The sequence below is a fragment of the Periplaneta americana genome, chromosome 8 (genome assembly GCF_040183065.1).
Source record: "Periplaneta americana isolate PAMFEO1 chromosome 8, P.americana_PAMFEO1_priV1, whole genome shotgun sequence".
Lineage (NCBI taxonomy): Eukaryota > Metazoa > Arthropoda > Insecta > Blattodea > Blattidae > Periplaneta > Periplaneta americana.
In genome coordinates this window covers 161,056,926-161,072,093 of record NC_091124.1, presented here as the reverse complement: position 1 = coordinate 161,072,093, position 15,168 = coordinate 161,056,926, and the positions used below count along the sequence as shown (strand labels likewise).

General features: G+C 35.4%; 1 protein-coding gene across 1 annotated transcript in view; it reads right to left on the bottom strand.

Moving 5' to 3' along the window:
* The window catches only part of LOC138704258 (uncharacterized), a 499,259-nt gene extending 484,313 nt beyond the window's left edge, over window positions 1-14,946 (bottom strand). The window contains exon 1 of the mRNA XM_069832131.1: window positions 13,052-14,946. Within this exon, the coding sequence (XP_069688232.1) occupies window positions 13,052-13,457 (406 nt within the window). The 5' untranslated portion in view covers window positions 13,458-14,946. The remainder of the gene's footprint in view (window positions 1-13,051) is intronic.
* Between the last annotated feature and the right edge of the window lie 222 nt (window positions 14,947-15,168).

The following is a 15,168-nucleotide window of genomic DNA, read 5'->3' as shown; positions in this document are numbered from 1 at the left end:
ACTTTATAATAGTATTAAGTTTTTGACTTGTTTCATATTCTAGTTGTAAAGCAATGTATGAATACCATGAAATGTTAATAAATAAAATACTGACTGAATTATTTACTGAATTATTCACTGACTTTTTAACTCATTTAGTGACTTCTTGACAAAATAATATACTGACTTCTTGACAACGATTTACTGATTTCTTAACTGAATGATATCCTGACGTATCGGTTGAATTATTTAAGGCCTTCTTGGCTTAATGACTTCTTGACTGAATGTCTTACTGACTTTCTAGATAAATTACTGACTTTTTGGCTGAATGATTTACTGACTTCTTGGCTGACGTGCTGAGTTCTTGGCTGAATGACTTACGACTTCTTCGCTGAATGGCTTACTGATTTCTTAGCTGAATGACTGACTTCTCTGCTTAAGGGTATATGTGAACGACCACAAATATCAGAAAATGCAGGCTCTAAATTTATAAAATTTTATAAGAAAATGAACTCACAATTGGACAAAAATTACAAAGTATCACAACAAGACTTATTAGAACTTAAATATCTGATAAAAGTATAAAAGAGATTACCAATATATTTTTTAGAATTCACTTTTTACTTTAAATTAAATTTTACAAAATTTGACAATTTTCACACATATTATTTCGTAACTCTGCAACCATTAGAGATAGAATTCTGAAATTTTGTACATTCATTTAACATGCATTTATGCAAGAGGTAGACTAAAATGATACCCATATCTTTTAAAATAGAAAAATTAAGTCACAAAACATTATGTAAATTTTTTAATATACCTATTTTAACAATATTTCTTTAAGTCCGTCATAAACTTATCTTATATATATATATATATATATATATATATATATATATATATATATATATATATATATATATATATATTTTCTTTCATTGATAAAAAATTTCATTGCATAGGGAACCCATGGTACTGCCTAACATAAGATGGAGATCGTAAAGTTTTTGGTTTAAATATTGTTTTTTCTTGTGAAGGAACCTAATTTCATTTTTAGCCATTTTATTTGAAGCTGCTGTTTTGTTTTCCGTGCTGCAAAAGTTTGTGAACGAATCCTAATGTTCGTGTATGATGGGGTTAATCCATTGAATTGACATTGTTCATTAAACCATAAGTTTGCATTAGTGTTATGTAACTTTATTTTTGTGTTCAAATAGAGGTAGTATAACTTAGCCTGACTGACGTTAATGAATTTTATACCCATTTTTGTTCCGATAAGTTTTGTTAATTTAACAATATTTTCTTTACGTCCGTCATAAACTTATCTTTTGCAGCACGGAAAACAAAATAGCAGCTTGAAATAAAATGGCTAAAACATGAAATAAGGTTCCTTCACAAGAAAAAACAATATTTAAACCAAAAACTTTACGATCTCCATCTTATGTTAGGCAGTACCATGGGTTCCCTATGCAATGAAATTTTTTATCAAGTTAATGAAGGAAAATATATATATATATATATATATATATATATATATATATATATATAGGCTATAAGATAAGTTTATGACGGACTTAAAGAAAATATTGTTAAATTAACAAAACTTATCGGAACAAAAATGGGTATAAAAAACCTATTTTGTATAGGAAAAATAAAAAAATTAATTGTATTAAGTCCACACCTGTGGAATAACGGTTAGCGCGTCTGGCCGCGAAACCAGGTGGCCCGGGTTCGATTTCCGGTCGGGGCAAGTTACCTGGTTGAGGTTTTTTCCGGGGTTTTCCCTCAACCCTACATGAGCAACTGCTGGATAACTTTCGGTGTTGGACCCTGGACTCATTTCACCGGCATTATCACCTTCATCTCATTCAGACGCTAGATAACCTAGACGTTGATAAAGCGTCGTAAAATAACCTACTAAAATAAAATAAAAATTGTATTAAAATAAACTCCAAATGTCTGAGAGTAGTCTACTTTTCAGGAATAAGTGTTTATTATATGCAGGAAAAATATAAAAAATGTCAAGAGAGACCATAACAATGTTATGGTTACCAAATTATGTAAATCCAGAATTTTTTTATTTCTTTCATACTCTGATAAAACTGGTTTGAAAAATATTATTAGTAACTTTTTTTATACTTTTATCAGATATTTAAGTTTTAATAAGTCTTGCTGTGGTACCTTGTAATTTTTGTCCAATTGTGAGTTCATTTTCATATAAAATTTAGAGTCTCCATTTTCTGATAATATTTGTAGTCGTTCACTTACATATACCCTTAATTAAGGAAGAGACACGCAAAACTGATGTAAGCGGGACCCGGTCCTACGACCCGAAGCATGCTTAACGGTGAAGCCGGCAGCCTAAAAGTCGAAAGTAACGGAACACTGGCATCGTATCACTTGTCACTGGAAAGTGGACCAAGTCGACCGGCTGACTATTGATACATCGCATCGCCTGGAATGCAGCTTCACTTGTGCATTGTGCGCCCACATACTGTATGTATACTCGAGACTCGTGGCTGAATCATCAGGGATCGTGAAATGGATCGTATACATCAGCGATCTTACAAACTGATTCAAGATTGACAACTTAATAACCGAAGAGTGAAAAACGAACGACTTTTGTACAAAGTGACTAAAACGGTACAAGAGTATAACCTAACATCTCGGTAGAGGAGTGGGGGACACAAAAGTAAATATGAGACTGACAGAACAAAACAAGTCTTTCAGATAACTGAAGGTAGATGACATGTGTGAAGTAATGGAAGTCAGCCATCACGTTCTGTGAGGAGCAGTGGCGTAGCATGAAATTTTGAGCAGGGGAAGCTAACTCAAGTTGTCTTTCATGCAATATGAGAAAACGTATTACAAAAATACAGTCTTAAAATAAATAGTAGTCAATTTCAAGTCAGCAGTCGAAGATTGGTTGGAACATCGTAAGTAACACCAATAAGGCATGACCTCAAATGATACGTAATAAAATACGATTTCACGGTTTACACATATCTCTTAACAAATAGACACGTATACGTATAACATTAGCTCACTCCCTGTCATACTTAGAGAAATCACAATATTAGTATCATTACGTAAGTATGCGTCTGTCTTTTGGTTGTGTCCTTCATTCACAGCAAGGGAGTCGGTCATTTGTTTTTTAAATCACACTTTTGTTCGTCAGTCAGTCTTGATAATACAATTGTCCTAAAAAATTCAAGTAAATTAGTGTCAGGAACTGTTATTTCGCTCATTATTTATTATATCAGCCACAATGCACACTAACACTTCAACTGAACACAACTGACGAAAAGGGATAACGCGGAAACTACTTATTTTAAATGTTAAAGCTAGCTTCTTTGCGAGCCTTGCGACTAGGGTAGCTTAGGAAGGGATGGAAAATCTGCGGGGTGGATTACACAGAGGAAACCGGTCTGCTTGGAAGCTGGTGTGTGCAGGCTTCTTGTTTACTGCTGCATCACAAATCATCCTGAGCTGCCGCATCACAATATTTAATGCGTAAATATAAATTCTATTAAAATTATTAAATAATTTTCTTCATAAACTGCAGGTTTATTATGAAATTATTATTAACTGGGGAAGCTGAGCTTTTTAGCTTACATTGACGCTACGCCACTGGTGAGGAGAAAGACTATTTAGATGTTTTCACAAAGAAGTTAAAGTAAGTAAACCGTTAGTAACACCAATATTGACTTACAAAGCTGAAACTCGCTCTAAACTTAAATAACAAAATATAATTTTCTATCACCAGAAGTGAACTTTCGAACAGCTGTAAGAAGAATAGAAACAAGCAAAACTGAAGCGAAGGGAATAGCAAGATTTGCAAAGAGAAAAAGAATGGGACAATCATGTCTCTACAGAGGGTAGGCCTAATACAGACGTGGACAAATTATTAGCAAAATTGGAGATCATTATTATCTTCTTCTTCTTCACTTCATGGTATGGGCAATTGCCCGTTCCGGCTTCAAAGGTCACTCCATCTTTTCATCGGTCGTCCCTGATCTCTTCGTCCTTTTGGTTTATAATTTATTGCTTTCTTGGGAAGTCTGTAGTCGTCCATTCTCTCTACATGTAATTTCCAATCTTGTCTGTAATTGTCTATTTTATCAATAAGTGGGTATACTCCTAGTTCCTGCCTAATATCTTCATTTCTAATTCTATCCAATCTCGTGCATCCTTTTACTTTTCGCAAGAATCTCATCTCTGCCGCTTGTATTTTGCTAACTTCAGGTTTTGTTGTAACCCAACTTTCACTTCCATATAAAAGAGTAGGGACTGCCATTACACTGCAGAATTTTATTTTTGTTTCCTTTCTGCTTTTATTCTTCAAAGTTCTATTAATTGTGCCACATACTGTTTGGAATGATTGTAATTTTATTTTTATATCATTATCCTTTTTGTAACCCACATCACATCCCAGGTACTTAAAATTTGTTACTTGTTCTACTGCTTTATTACCTATTTCAAACTTAGATCTCACAGTATTTTTGCCTTGAAATGCCATTACTTTTGTTTTTGTATTTGATATGTTAAAGTTATGCTTCTGGCATATTTTATTTAGTTCATATACTGCTTTTTGTAGTTTTGTTTCAGTATCTTGTATTACAATCATATCATCGGCAAATACCAGAATATTAATTTTTATTCCTCTATCAATTAAAATTCCAGGATCTACTAAAATTTTCCATTGTCGAACAATTTCGTCAGCATAAATATTAAACAGTGTCGGTGATAAACTACACCCTTGTCTTAAGCCTGTTAGGAGGCTGAAAGATGGCAACCCCATCACCTAAATATATCTGCGCAGCCCTCGTAAGGCGGCCAGATGAATTATCTATTACTGAAAAGCTTCAAAGGAAACAGCCGGACAGATCATTATTATAAATTTAAAAAAAAATATGATTCTTCAATTTACACTACAGTTGACATCTTTGCGTATTTCCAAATTATTAGAAAAATTGAAGATTTGTATTGTATATTTTTACAAAATTGGACTCTTCAATTTAGACTACAATTGATATTTCTGCATATTTACAAATTATTAGCAAATGTGAAGATTTTTTGCATTATTTTTACAAAATTCGACTCTTCAATTTGGACTACAGGTGACATTTTGAATATTTCCAAATTATTAGCAAAACTGAAAATTTTTATTATATATTTTTACAAAATTTGACTCTTCACTTTAGACTCCAGTTGACATTTTTGAATATTTACAAATTATTAGCAAAATTGAAGATTTTATTATATATTTTTTATAAAATTTGAGTCTTCAATTTAGAATAGCCTACATTTGACATTTTTGCATATTTCTATCTACTGTAATGATAGAAATATGCAAAATTGTCAACTTTAGTCTAAATTGAAAAGTCAAATTTTGTAAATAGAATTATCATAAAAATCGTCAATTTTGTTAATAATTTGTCCACGTCTGTAATTAGGCTTCGTAATCCAGCTACCTGAAGACTGAATGAAGTTAAAGACACACTGGGTATATAGTTCACCGAACACAGGTAATGAAACGGATAAGGATATAAACAAACGGGTCGTCGCTGCGTGTTCGTGGAGTACAGTCAACTCCTGACATTCTGAAGCTATATTAGTAACATATGCTTGAGGCATGATGTTCATTTTCGTCGTGATCTTTGCAGTGAATAGGCCTAATAACGCGCATTCGTAAGTTACGGAACTTGAACATATGCGGATGTCACTTGAAATGATTTTATATTGCAAGAAATTCTTTCAATAGAACATGACGTTATTGGTCCATGATGTAGTATAAGGTATTCCTATTGTGTGATATTTTTTCGTGTTTCATTAGGATATTGCGTCTCACTCATCACTGAAAACCACTCATTTTGTATGTACTTTTCTAGAAATTCCCTAAAATGGTGATTATTTAATTTATTAGTTGGGATGTTGGCATTGAACATCATTGTAGGCGACACAAATCCATGCTAAACGTCGAGTTAATATCTTCATAATTTTGAGATTTTTATGGTACTGGTTCTTTTTTATTACGTTCAACACACTTTCTGTGTCTTTTGCCCCGAAATATTACACGCTCTGCAATGAACCTTCAATCAGCCACAAAGGTATAGTTATTTAAATAGCCCTAATAAGACTAGTAAAGGCAGTGATCGATAAGATTACTCACTATGGTTGCGTCCCGATTTTCACTTTCTAGAGGAAGAGGGCAGAGGATGCGTAACTATTTTGTATAAGCTTACGAACGTACCTGTACCTGCGCTGTGACGTCACATATACTTTGAAACAGGCAACTTCACTCTCGATTATAGGTAGCTGTAATATGAAGCCTATAATAATACTATTTAAGAGATAAGATGTCGAAAGGAAAAAGAAGCCAGAATACCAAAGAGAAGACAGACAGACAGAGAGATTAATTATGAATAATCATCAACATAGTCTGTATGATCATTTACGATCATCAACAGATACAGACGGAAGTACACTCTCGACACGTAAATAAAAATAGACGTAATAATAATAATAATAATAATAATAATAATAATAATAATAATGGTTTATTTAATTATATTTGTGCTATATCAAAATAAAAGACGAAGAAGAAATAGTAAAAGACGGTGTTGTCAAGGTTATCACTGTGTGTTAGAAGAACAATAAAACGGCATTACTTCTAAGCATGTAATTAAATTACGTCTGCTTTACACCTCGGGCACATCCACCACAACTCCATCTGAAGAGAGTCACAAGTTTAATACAACACACGAGTTTTGCCAACAGAAAAGACGACCGACAAGCAATAAACTGCCCGTATACTGCAGCTGGCCACAGTTGTTACTTGTGTCAGGTACTAAATGACTGAATAAAATACGAGTACGCCTATTTCCGTAAAGTACTAGCATTGTCTCTGGACCAAAAATACAATACAAATTCAGTAAACATTCATATTTTACCGTGGAGAAAAGTACATATTACCTTTGTTCACTGTTTCCGGGCTCCGATCATTATTCACTAATGTCAAACAAATGCAACGTGGTTCAAATGGAGCAGTAGTAGTAGTAGTAGTAGTAGTAGTAGTAGTAGTAGTAGTAGTAGTAGATCAGTAATAATAATAATAATAATGATAATAATAATAATAATAATAATAATAATAATCCGCTGGCGTTTAAGTGACCGTACTTTTTGGTACAAATCCAATAGCGGACTCGGGATTTATTATCGACAGGAAAGTGCAGATTTATCTTCCTCTCAGGGAAAACGAGTGAATGTCCCTGTCTAGTGATAATTGTGTGTTGTTTCAGTCGGTGACTTTGGGGCATTTTGACATCATGATTAGGAGGTCTCACTCGCTACTTGTATAGTCCGATTTTAGTAACAAAAATATTCTAGCAAACGAAGACGAAAAAGACCGAAGGCCTAATCCTTGAAGGCATGGTGAGCATGAAAATGATGATGACTTATTATTATTATTATTATTATTATTATTATTATTATTATTATTATCATCATCATCATTATTTAATGAAGTTGTAGTCCTCGATGAGCGTTGGCCTCTTTTCTTTTCTATTTGGCGTTGTGCTCTTTTCTTAGGCGGCACTCGAACCCACGGTCGTGACTTGCACACGACAAAACTCTGTGAAGCCACCGGTGTAGCTCAGTTCGCTGGGGTGCTTGCCTGTCGATCCGGAAGTTCGCTCAGGCGTGGGTTCGATTCCCGCTTGGCCTGATTACCTGGTTGGGTTTTTCCGAGGTTTTCTCCAATCGTAAGGCAAATGTCAGGTAATTTATGGCGAATCCTGGACCTCATATCATCAAATACCATCTCGTTATAATCAATCCCATCAACACTGAACTAGTAGTTGATACAGCGTCGTTAAAATACACGCTGTAAAAACTGCTCAGATTAATAAGAACAGAGCAAAGACCAGTGCCAGTTTTGCATGGAGTTTATTTAAATTGCACAGAATGAATGACGCGGAATGCTGAAACGCAATTATGATCCCGGCGTTCATACGCAACATTTGAACATAAAATAAAAAGGTTTCTGACCACTAACTGACATCATAACCTAAGGTTATCCAACCGAACCAACGTAACCTTGAAAAATTAGTAACCATACGTAAGTTACTCGTATTTACAGCAAGAATAATTTTTGGTGCACCAGCCCATACAAACGTATCATCGACACACACTTTTCCACTTCTATAGTAATAAGACGCGTGATTTGTCAGTTCGTTACAGCTGAAAGTTCTGTCAATGTCGGAAGTTAGTTAACAATTTACTAAGTTAAATGAAATCAACTGATAGCCTACCAATTGAAGATTGTACAGGGACATCATTTTATTTTTACTTCAATTTTTATTGTACCTGAGTTTTTGAATGTACTTCACTCCCACCCCTTCTACTAATGAAGTTTCAAGTGTTCTCCAGACAGAATCAAGGCCGCTTGTAGTAAACAGCACTGAATTACTGAGTATAGTACGTTCCAGAAATATCTTCGCGTTTTCCAGTGACGAAAGAACTTTTAATATTGAATCATATTTTCGCACAGGTACTGTCCGTTTGCCTACGTCGCATCCCGATTTCCCCCACCTGCTTCTGCACGCCTCTCTGTAAAAGCAGGGCTGTCTTAGCTCTTTTCTGAAAAGATTAATTTCTGTTAGGAATTGGATGTTTACGTAATATTATACAACTGTTTAAAATAACTTAAATAAAAGGGCCTCGTTAAGTAATTAACTGTCACGTGATCCCCCCCCTTCTACGACCGTGCGACAAAACCACTTGAACGGACAGTAGATAGAATTTCTGAGTAATTTTATCTTTTCGGATCGAGCAGAAGTGAAGATTGAATTTACAGTACATAAGGTACTCTTTTGTAGAGTAGGTACAGAATTATTTCAACATGAGTTACTAGTACGAAGGACGAAACTGGTAATTGGAATTAGATGCAATAGTCTATAGTGCGGTAATATGCACAAAAGAACTGAAGCCTGTAGGCTATCGGAATGAACGGCTACCATTTTCAAAAATGTGTTTAAATATCCATATTATGATTATTTTTCAATTGAACTTCATTCTCTATATTGTACGCTAATGTGGTGTAGACAGTATAATATACACTGCATAATGAACACGTTCGCATGGATAACTCAGTTCGTGAGTAAAAACACTTATTCTTAATACAGTACTGCATTTTGATTAAATAAAAACCTAATGAAAATTATCGAACTCAAAATCGCGATATTTCCTAGTTTACGTAAATGGATGAAGTTCTTTTCTTCCCTCCTATACCTAGTAAAGTGATATGTTTGTGTTTTACGCCAGTATCATCGAACTCCGGTTGTGGAAGGGGGTAGCGAACGGTGTTTCCGGTTCTCTAAAGGTATAGCCAGGTTAATATTAAAAATGTTAGTAAAAATAAAATGATGTCCCTGTGTATTTAAGATTGTATTGTATTGCATTATTAACATTTCATGGTATTCATACATTGCTCCACAGCTAGAATATGGAACAAGTCAAAAAACTTAATACTATTAGGCCTATAAAGTCTTAATTTATAGTCACAGTCTAGATCAAATATATACAGACGGGGTTTACAATATAGTCTACTAGTACAACACATAGTTTTAGTATCAATTTCATGAAGCGTTATTGAAATTAGGTACTTCTTTACTTTGGCCCTAAATAATCTTATGTTTTGAGTTTCATTTTTTATATCGATAGGAAGGCTATTAAAAATTTTACTGCCATATAACGGACTCCTTTTTGATAGCACGATAGACTTGCCGATGGAATATGAAAGTTATTTCTTTGACGTGTATTTATGCTATGAACTGTTGAATTAGTTACAAAGTTTTCACGATTACATACGAGGAAGATTATTAATGAAAAAAATATACTGACAAGCCATGGGCATTATTTGTAATTTTTTTTAAAATAGACCTACACGATTCCCTAGATTTGGCACCTACTATTATTCTAATACTCTTATTATGATCTAATTCAAGCCATGGATAATTCTGGGAGAAATGTAAACTAGTAAATGTTTTACAGCAAACGAGATAAATAAAGAAAAATGAAATTTTGGGATAGGCCTATAAACAGTAATATACAATGTAAAGAAGTCTTCCTGGTCATTCAACCGGTATGGCATAGTTGCGCCCCGCGGTCAATTGGGAGGCCTAGGCATGGCATAATTGCGCCCCGAAGAAATCAGGTAGCAGAAGGGACATGGCATAGTTGCGCCCCGAAGAAATCAGGGAGCAGAATGGATATGGTATAGTTTCGCCCCGATGGGCATAGTACACACAAAGTGATTGTCATAAAATAAATAAATTACTTAAAATATTACAGTGATAGCTGCATTAAAATCAGGTAGGCCTAGCATATGATCAACTTTGCTATTTAAAATAACACTTTTTTATAGCCTATATCACACAATAAATGAACTGCATTTTTTGTTTGTACATCGATAACTTAACCCTACGGTACAGGGTTTCGAAAATTCAAACTCAGAACCATTGTGAATTATTAACTCTTTACCCTTTTCACTAAACTTAACATACATTTTAAATTAACCTCACTATACGCTATGGACGGTGTGAAAATCACTAATAAAAATGTCAAGACTGCTAAGGCCCCATATTCTAACGGCTCACTCATCTGAATATGTCAGTTAATGAAGTACTGCCAACTTCATGGTGTCCATTTTAACGGTAGGCTATTGATAATCAAGGCTTCTAAACTTCTCATAGGTTGCATTATTATCGAGCTTGATAGCGAGGGATTGACGGGGGAAGGAGAGCGATTCTGACGTCACAAGATAGCTAAGCGCGCCAAAGCTCAAATGCTTCAAAGCAGTATCTCGTGTTTTTTTCTTTTTTATGTTGTTTTGAATGCATTATGCCAGGTCAAAGGTGTGCTGTTGCGGTATGCAATAATTCTAACGATAAAAATAAAGAGTTGTCTCTCTTTATAATTCCTAAAGATTGAGGAATTACAAAAAAAGTAAGTAATTGCACACAAGAGACAGGATAAATTCAATTCTGATGCAAGCAGATTATGCTCTGGCCATTTTAAAGACGACGATTTTATTCATGATTTTCGAGCAGCTTTAATGAAAATAAAGCCGAAACGACCGACAATGTTAAAGCCTACAGGTAAGTTTAAATAAATCACGTAGGTCTATGTAAGTAGCCTACATTAATACCAGCTTTGCATAATAATTAGATTAGATTCATATTTGTTAACCTTCAAATGATTTTATTTCTTTTGTAATCTTTGCTGGGTCGTACATAACTTACAATTAACAAAATAATCATGTTACTTATACTAACAGTCGCATACCAAAGGGGTGGAGACTTAGCGACTGATACCAGTAATGTCTCTCATTATATTGATTTTATATTGACGATTTATGACATTTTGTGCTTATGGCATATTCAGTGGGTTAATCATAAAAGCCTCCAGTGACAATTCATTGTTGAGTTATAATGATTATTGTAAATGAACGTGTGGCTGATATTTCATTACCGATACATGCTCCTTTTTCCAAACTTTAGAATGAGTTATTAAAAAATATTCAATGTTAGACTGGAAACTAGCAGACGAAAACGGACGGCAGACACTGAGAGCAGAAGAATTGTTAAGAAATACAGAAAAATAATGCAGTGAGAAGTGTAAGCACAAACTTTTATATATACGATATAAACACTTTCAACGTATTTATATTATGCCATGATACGTACACAATTGGTTTATACCCATTGCAATGTTTTTATTTGAGGCGGTTATGTTTATAATGTACGCTGATGTCGCTATCAATTTGAAAATAAAGGATCAATGAGCATGGACTCTTCGCGCGTCATCAGCCAATTAGCCATTTGATTGGCTAATGAAAAATGAGATAACCTATTGAGTGTATAGAAGCCTTGATTGATAATCACTGCATAAACAGTAGAAAAACAGTTAATAAAGTACTGCCAACTTCATGGTGTTCATTTTAACGGTATCGATAATGAATATAAATCGAATAAGAAATCAATAAGGTTGGTTGATTACGAGGCTCGAGTTTCCGTAGTGTCTTTTTCTCTACCTATTTCATCGGGGCGCAACTATGCCATGCCTTTTTCTCTACCTGAAGGGAACGGGGCGCAACTATGCCATGCCTTTTTCTCTACCTGATGGGAACGGGGCGCAACTATGCCCACAAAACAGGGACCCTTTTTTATCTGCTGCATCTTATCTGACCGTGGGGCGCAACTATGCCCTGCCCCATTCAACATTAATAATTCCACAAGGACGTGAAGGGTGTGCTCAGCGAATAGGGATTATAAAGAATGGACACTGAGCGAATTTTCCTGTGTTTTGTTTCTCTGTGCGCCAGCGTATAGTTCCACTTTCAAGCGCTAGAGGTTACTGTAATCGAGCATACGCTAAGATAATAATTGAGAATAGAGTTGAGACCCGGGATACAAACATCGCCTACCTTATTGCATAATCCAGTAACGCTTTGCTTCAAATAAATTCAAGTTAACAGCTTTTCCTTATTGCTCAGTGACAAACTAGTTGTAATAATAATATTTTATATTTCAGATATCATAAATTATATCATAAAATAATATAATACATTATAAAATTACGTATCGAATTCGTTTAATATTTGTATATAATATAATAATAGGTATATGGTTTTACTTCTCGTAAGAGTTTTGTTTTTCCATTTTCAGCGCTATCAAATCATTATATATTTTAATTGTTGTTGGGTACAACGTCTCAACTCTCATGATAAAGGAACTCTAGAGTCTAGACATTACAGTTAATGACGGATTTATTATTTTATGGATCCAATTTATTTTATTTGAGTACATAATGTGCCCAGATGTATTAATTATATGAGTTATATTTCTGCTGTGTCGACTGTTAGCTGGTGTTATGTCAGCGCCAACTCTAGGGAGAAAGCAGAATCTCACGCTTTAGCTGGCTTGAAGGTCATTGAAATCAGTCCGGCTACATCAAAGGTACCGACGCGAAGTGTCAATTCTTTATAATCCCTATTCGCTGGTGTGCTTACCAGTTGCGGATCCCTGCACAGTAGTGAGCAAGTAGAGAGTGCCGGGAAAGGCTCCGTTCCTACGGGCTAACTCGCGGGCGCAGTGTCCACAGCACTGAGGACAGCAGGGGGGGATGCCGCCCACAGCCGCGGCGGGCTCAAACAGGGTCAGGTCCAGGCCTTCCAGGTCACTCTCTTCGCCCTCACCGCACGTGTCAGAGAAGGGCTCGAAGTCAGCCTCCGCGCTCACGACGCAGCACGCGTCGTCATCTTCCTCTTCTTCCTCGCTGAGTGCCGGGGGTTGCGGCGGAGGAGTGGTGGACGTTTCAGGGTCCAGGTAATCCCTCCAGGACCCTCGTACCCTTCTTGCCTCGCGTTGGGGTGAGCCGGGCACCCGTAAGACCTCCCCTTCTTTTGGAAGCGACATTGTTGGTGATACATCGATATACGGCGGTCACTGATTCAATCTCCCATAACTTTCGTCACTTTTACGTGATACAATTTGAATTACGATTTGAGATATTGAGGAAAAATTATTTAGCAGCTAGCTTAACAATTTGGTAGTATAAGCATAGCAAATATTTCTAATACAGGAAACGTGAAGCTTAAAATGTAAACTTTTAAAAATTGAAAGTGTTATAGAGCACTGATGTTATATGTTCAGAAACACTTTATTTCAAGCGATTTCAGGAACTAAATTCCAGTTATAACAAATTACATTGATATGTCTATCGACATAAATGTTATGACGAAACTGCAAGTTTTCCTTGGCCTTTATCATTAACAGTGGGAAGGAATTCCAAAAATTGTACTACTATAATCAACATGGAATAGCAATTGTCTCTGGATTTCTGTACACGAAGCCGCTTTTTATAAAAGTTGTAAGGCAAAATTTCATCCGCGAGACACTGTTATGAGCAGATTTTACGTTATTACATGCTATAAAATTAACAGGTAACTCGAAAGTTGTTTTAGATATTGTTACTCAGGTAATGAAACTCACGTTCAGGGGAGAAAAAAAATTAATACTTCGTTGTTTCAATAAGAATTCTAAGTTTCACGGAAGTGATATTTAAGTGATGTGTTTCCTAGGAGATATCTTGTGGTTTTGGTCACAGTCTAATGCATAATAGAAGTAAAACCTACTTATAAGAATGCCTTACTTTCTTATATTTCAAATATATTATGTTCGCTTTACCGGAAGTAAGGAAATCTTCAATACTTGCAATGTTCATAAATTAATAAAATCAAGAATTCAGAAATGTCATTAACTGAACATCAGAATACTTTTTTTTTTTTTGCACAAATTTGGGTATTTCGCGTTGTTTGGCGACTAGTAACTGTACTCGATGTAAATGCACATATAACACTATTATTATTTAATAAGGTAAACACGTTTTTACTTTCTGAAATCACTGAAAATTAAACCACTTATTCAGATACTAGGCCTCTTCTGAGCGATGAATATTTTCAACATTCCACAACCACAAACCTCTTTCCTGTCATCTAATTTATTTTCTTACATATAACTTCGTACATTTGTGTTACACACGTTTAATCACCCGTCACCTGTCACTCAGAAATTAAACGATATCTGTAAAACACTTATCGCAACAATGAATACAGATTCATAAACTATATAACGGAAAACACCCTTAGAAAATTCAGTTATGCTGCATTATGAATAATAGAACACTAGGAAAAAAAAATGCAGTCCTAACCACAGAAAAGACTGCCCATGCCACAAAACAATCGCGTTTACGATTCACTGATCACAATATTTCCAAGGAGAAGGACCAGGAAGCTCCGAAACAACACGTTTCTGGCCCGTTAGTTCCTGTGGCAACCGACAAGGCGTAAACGTCATAGCCTCTTCGGAGTGAACACATGACTGTCGCCGTCCGCTCTGGTGGACCGGCTCGCTTGCCGCTCTGCACCTGTTCAATGGATCCACGATCCGGACACGGCCGACAGCCCACGAAACCATACGAAGCATCTTCACGACCCACGAGCCCGATCAGAGAATTGTATTGCACGCGAGATGGGTAAATTCCCGATGTGTGAAAAACTTATCAGTCCACCACATTCTCGCACCGATAATGAAGCATTTCAGTGATCAATGGATCAGTTAAAGAAGA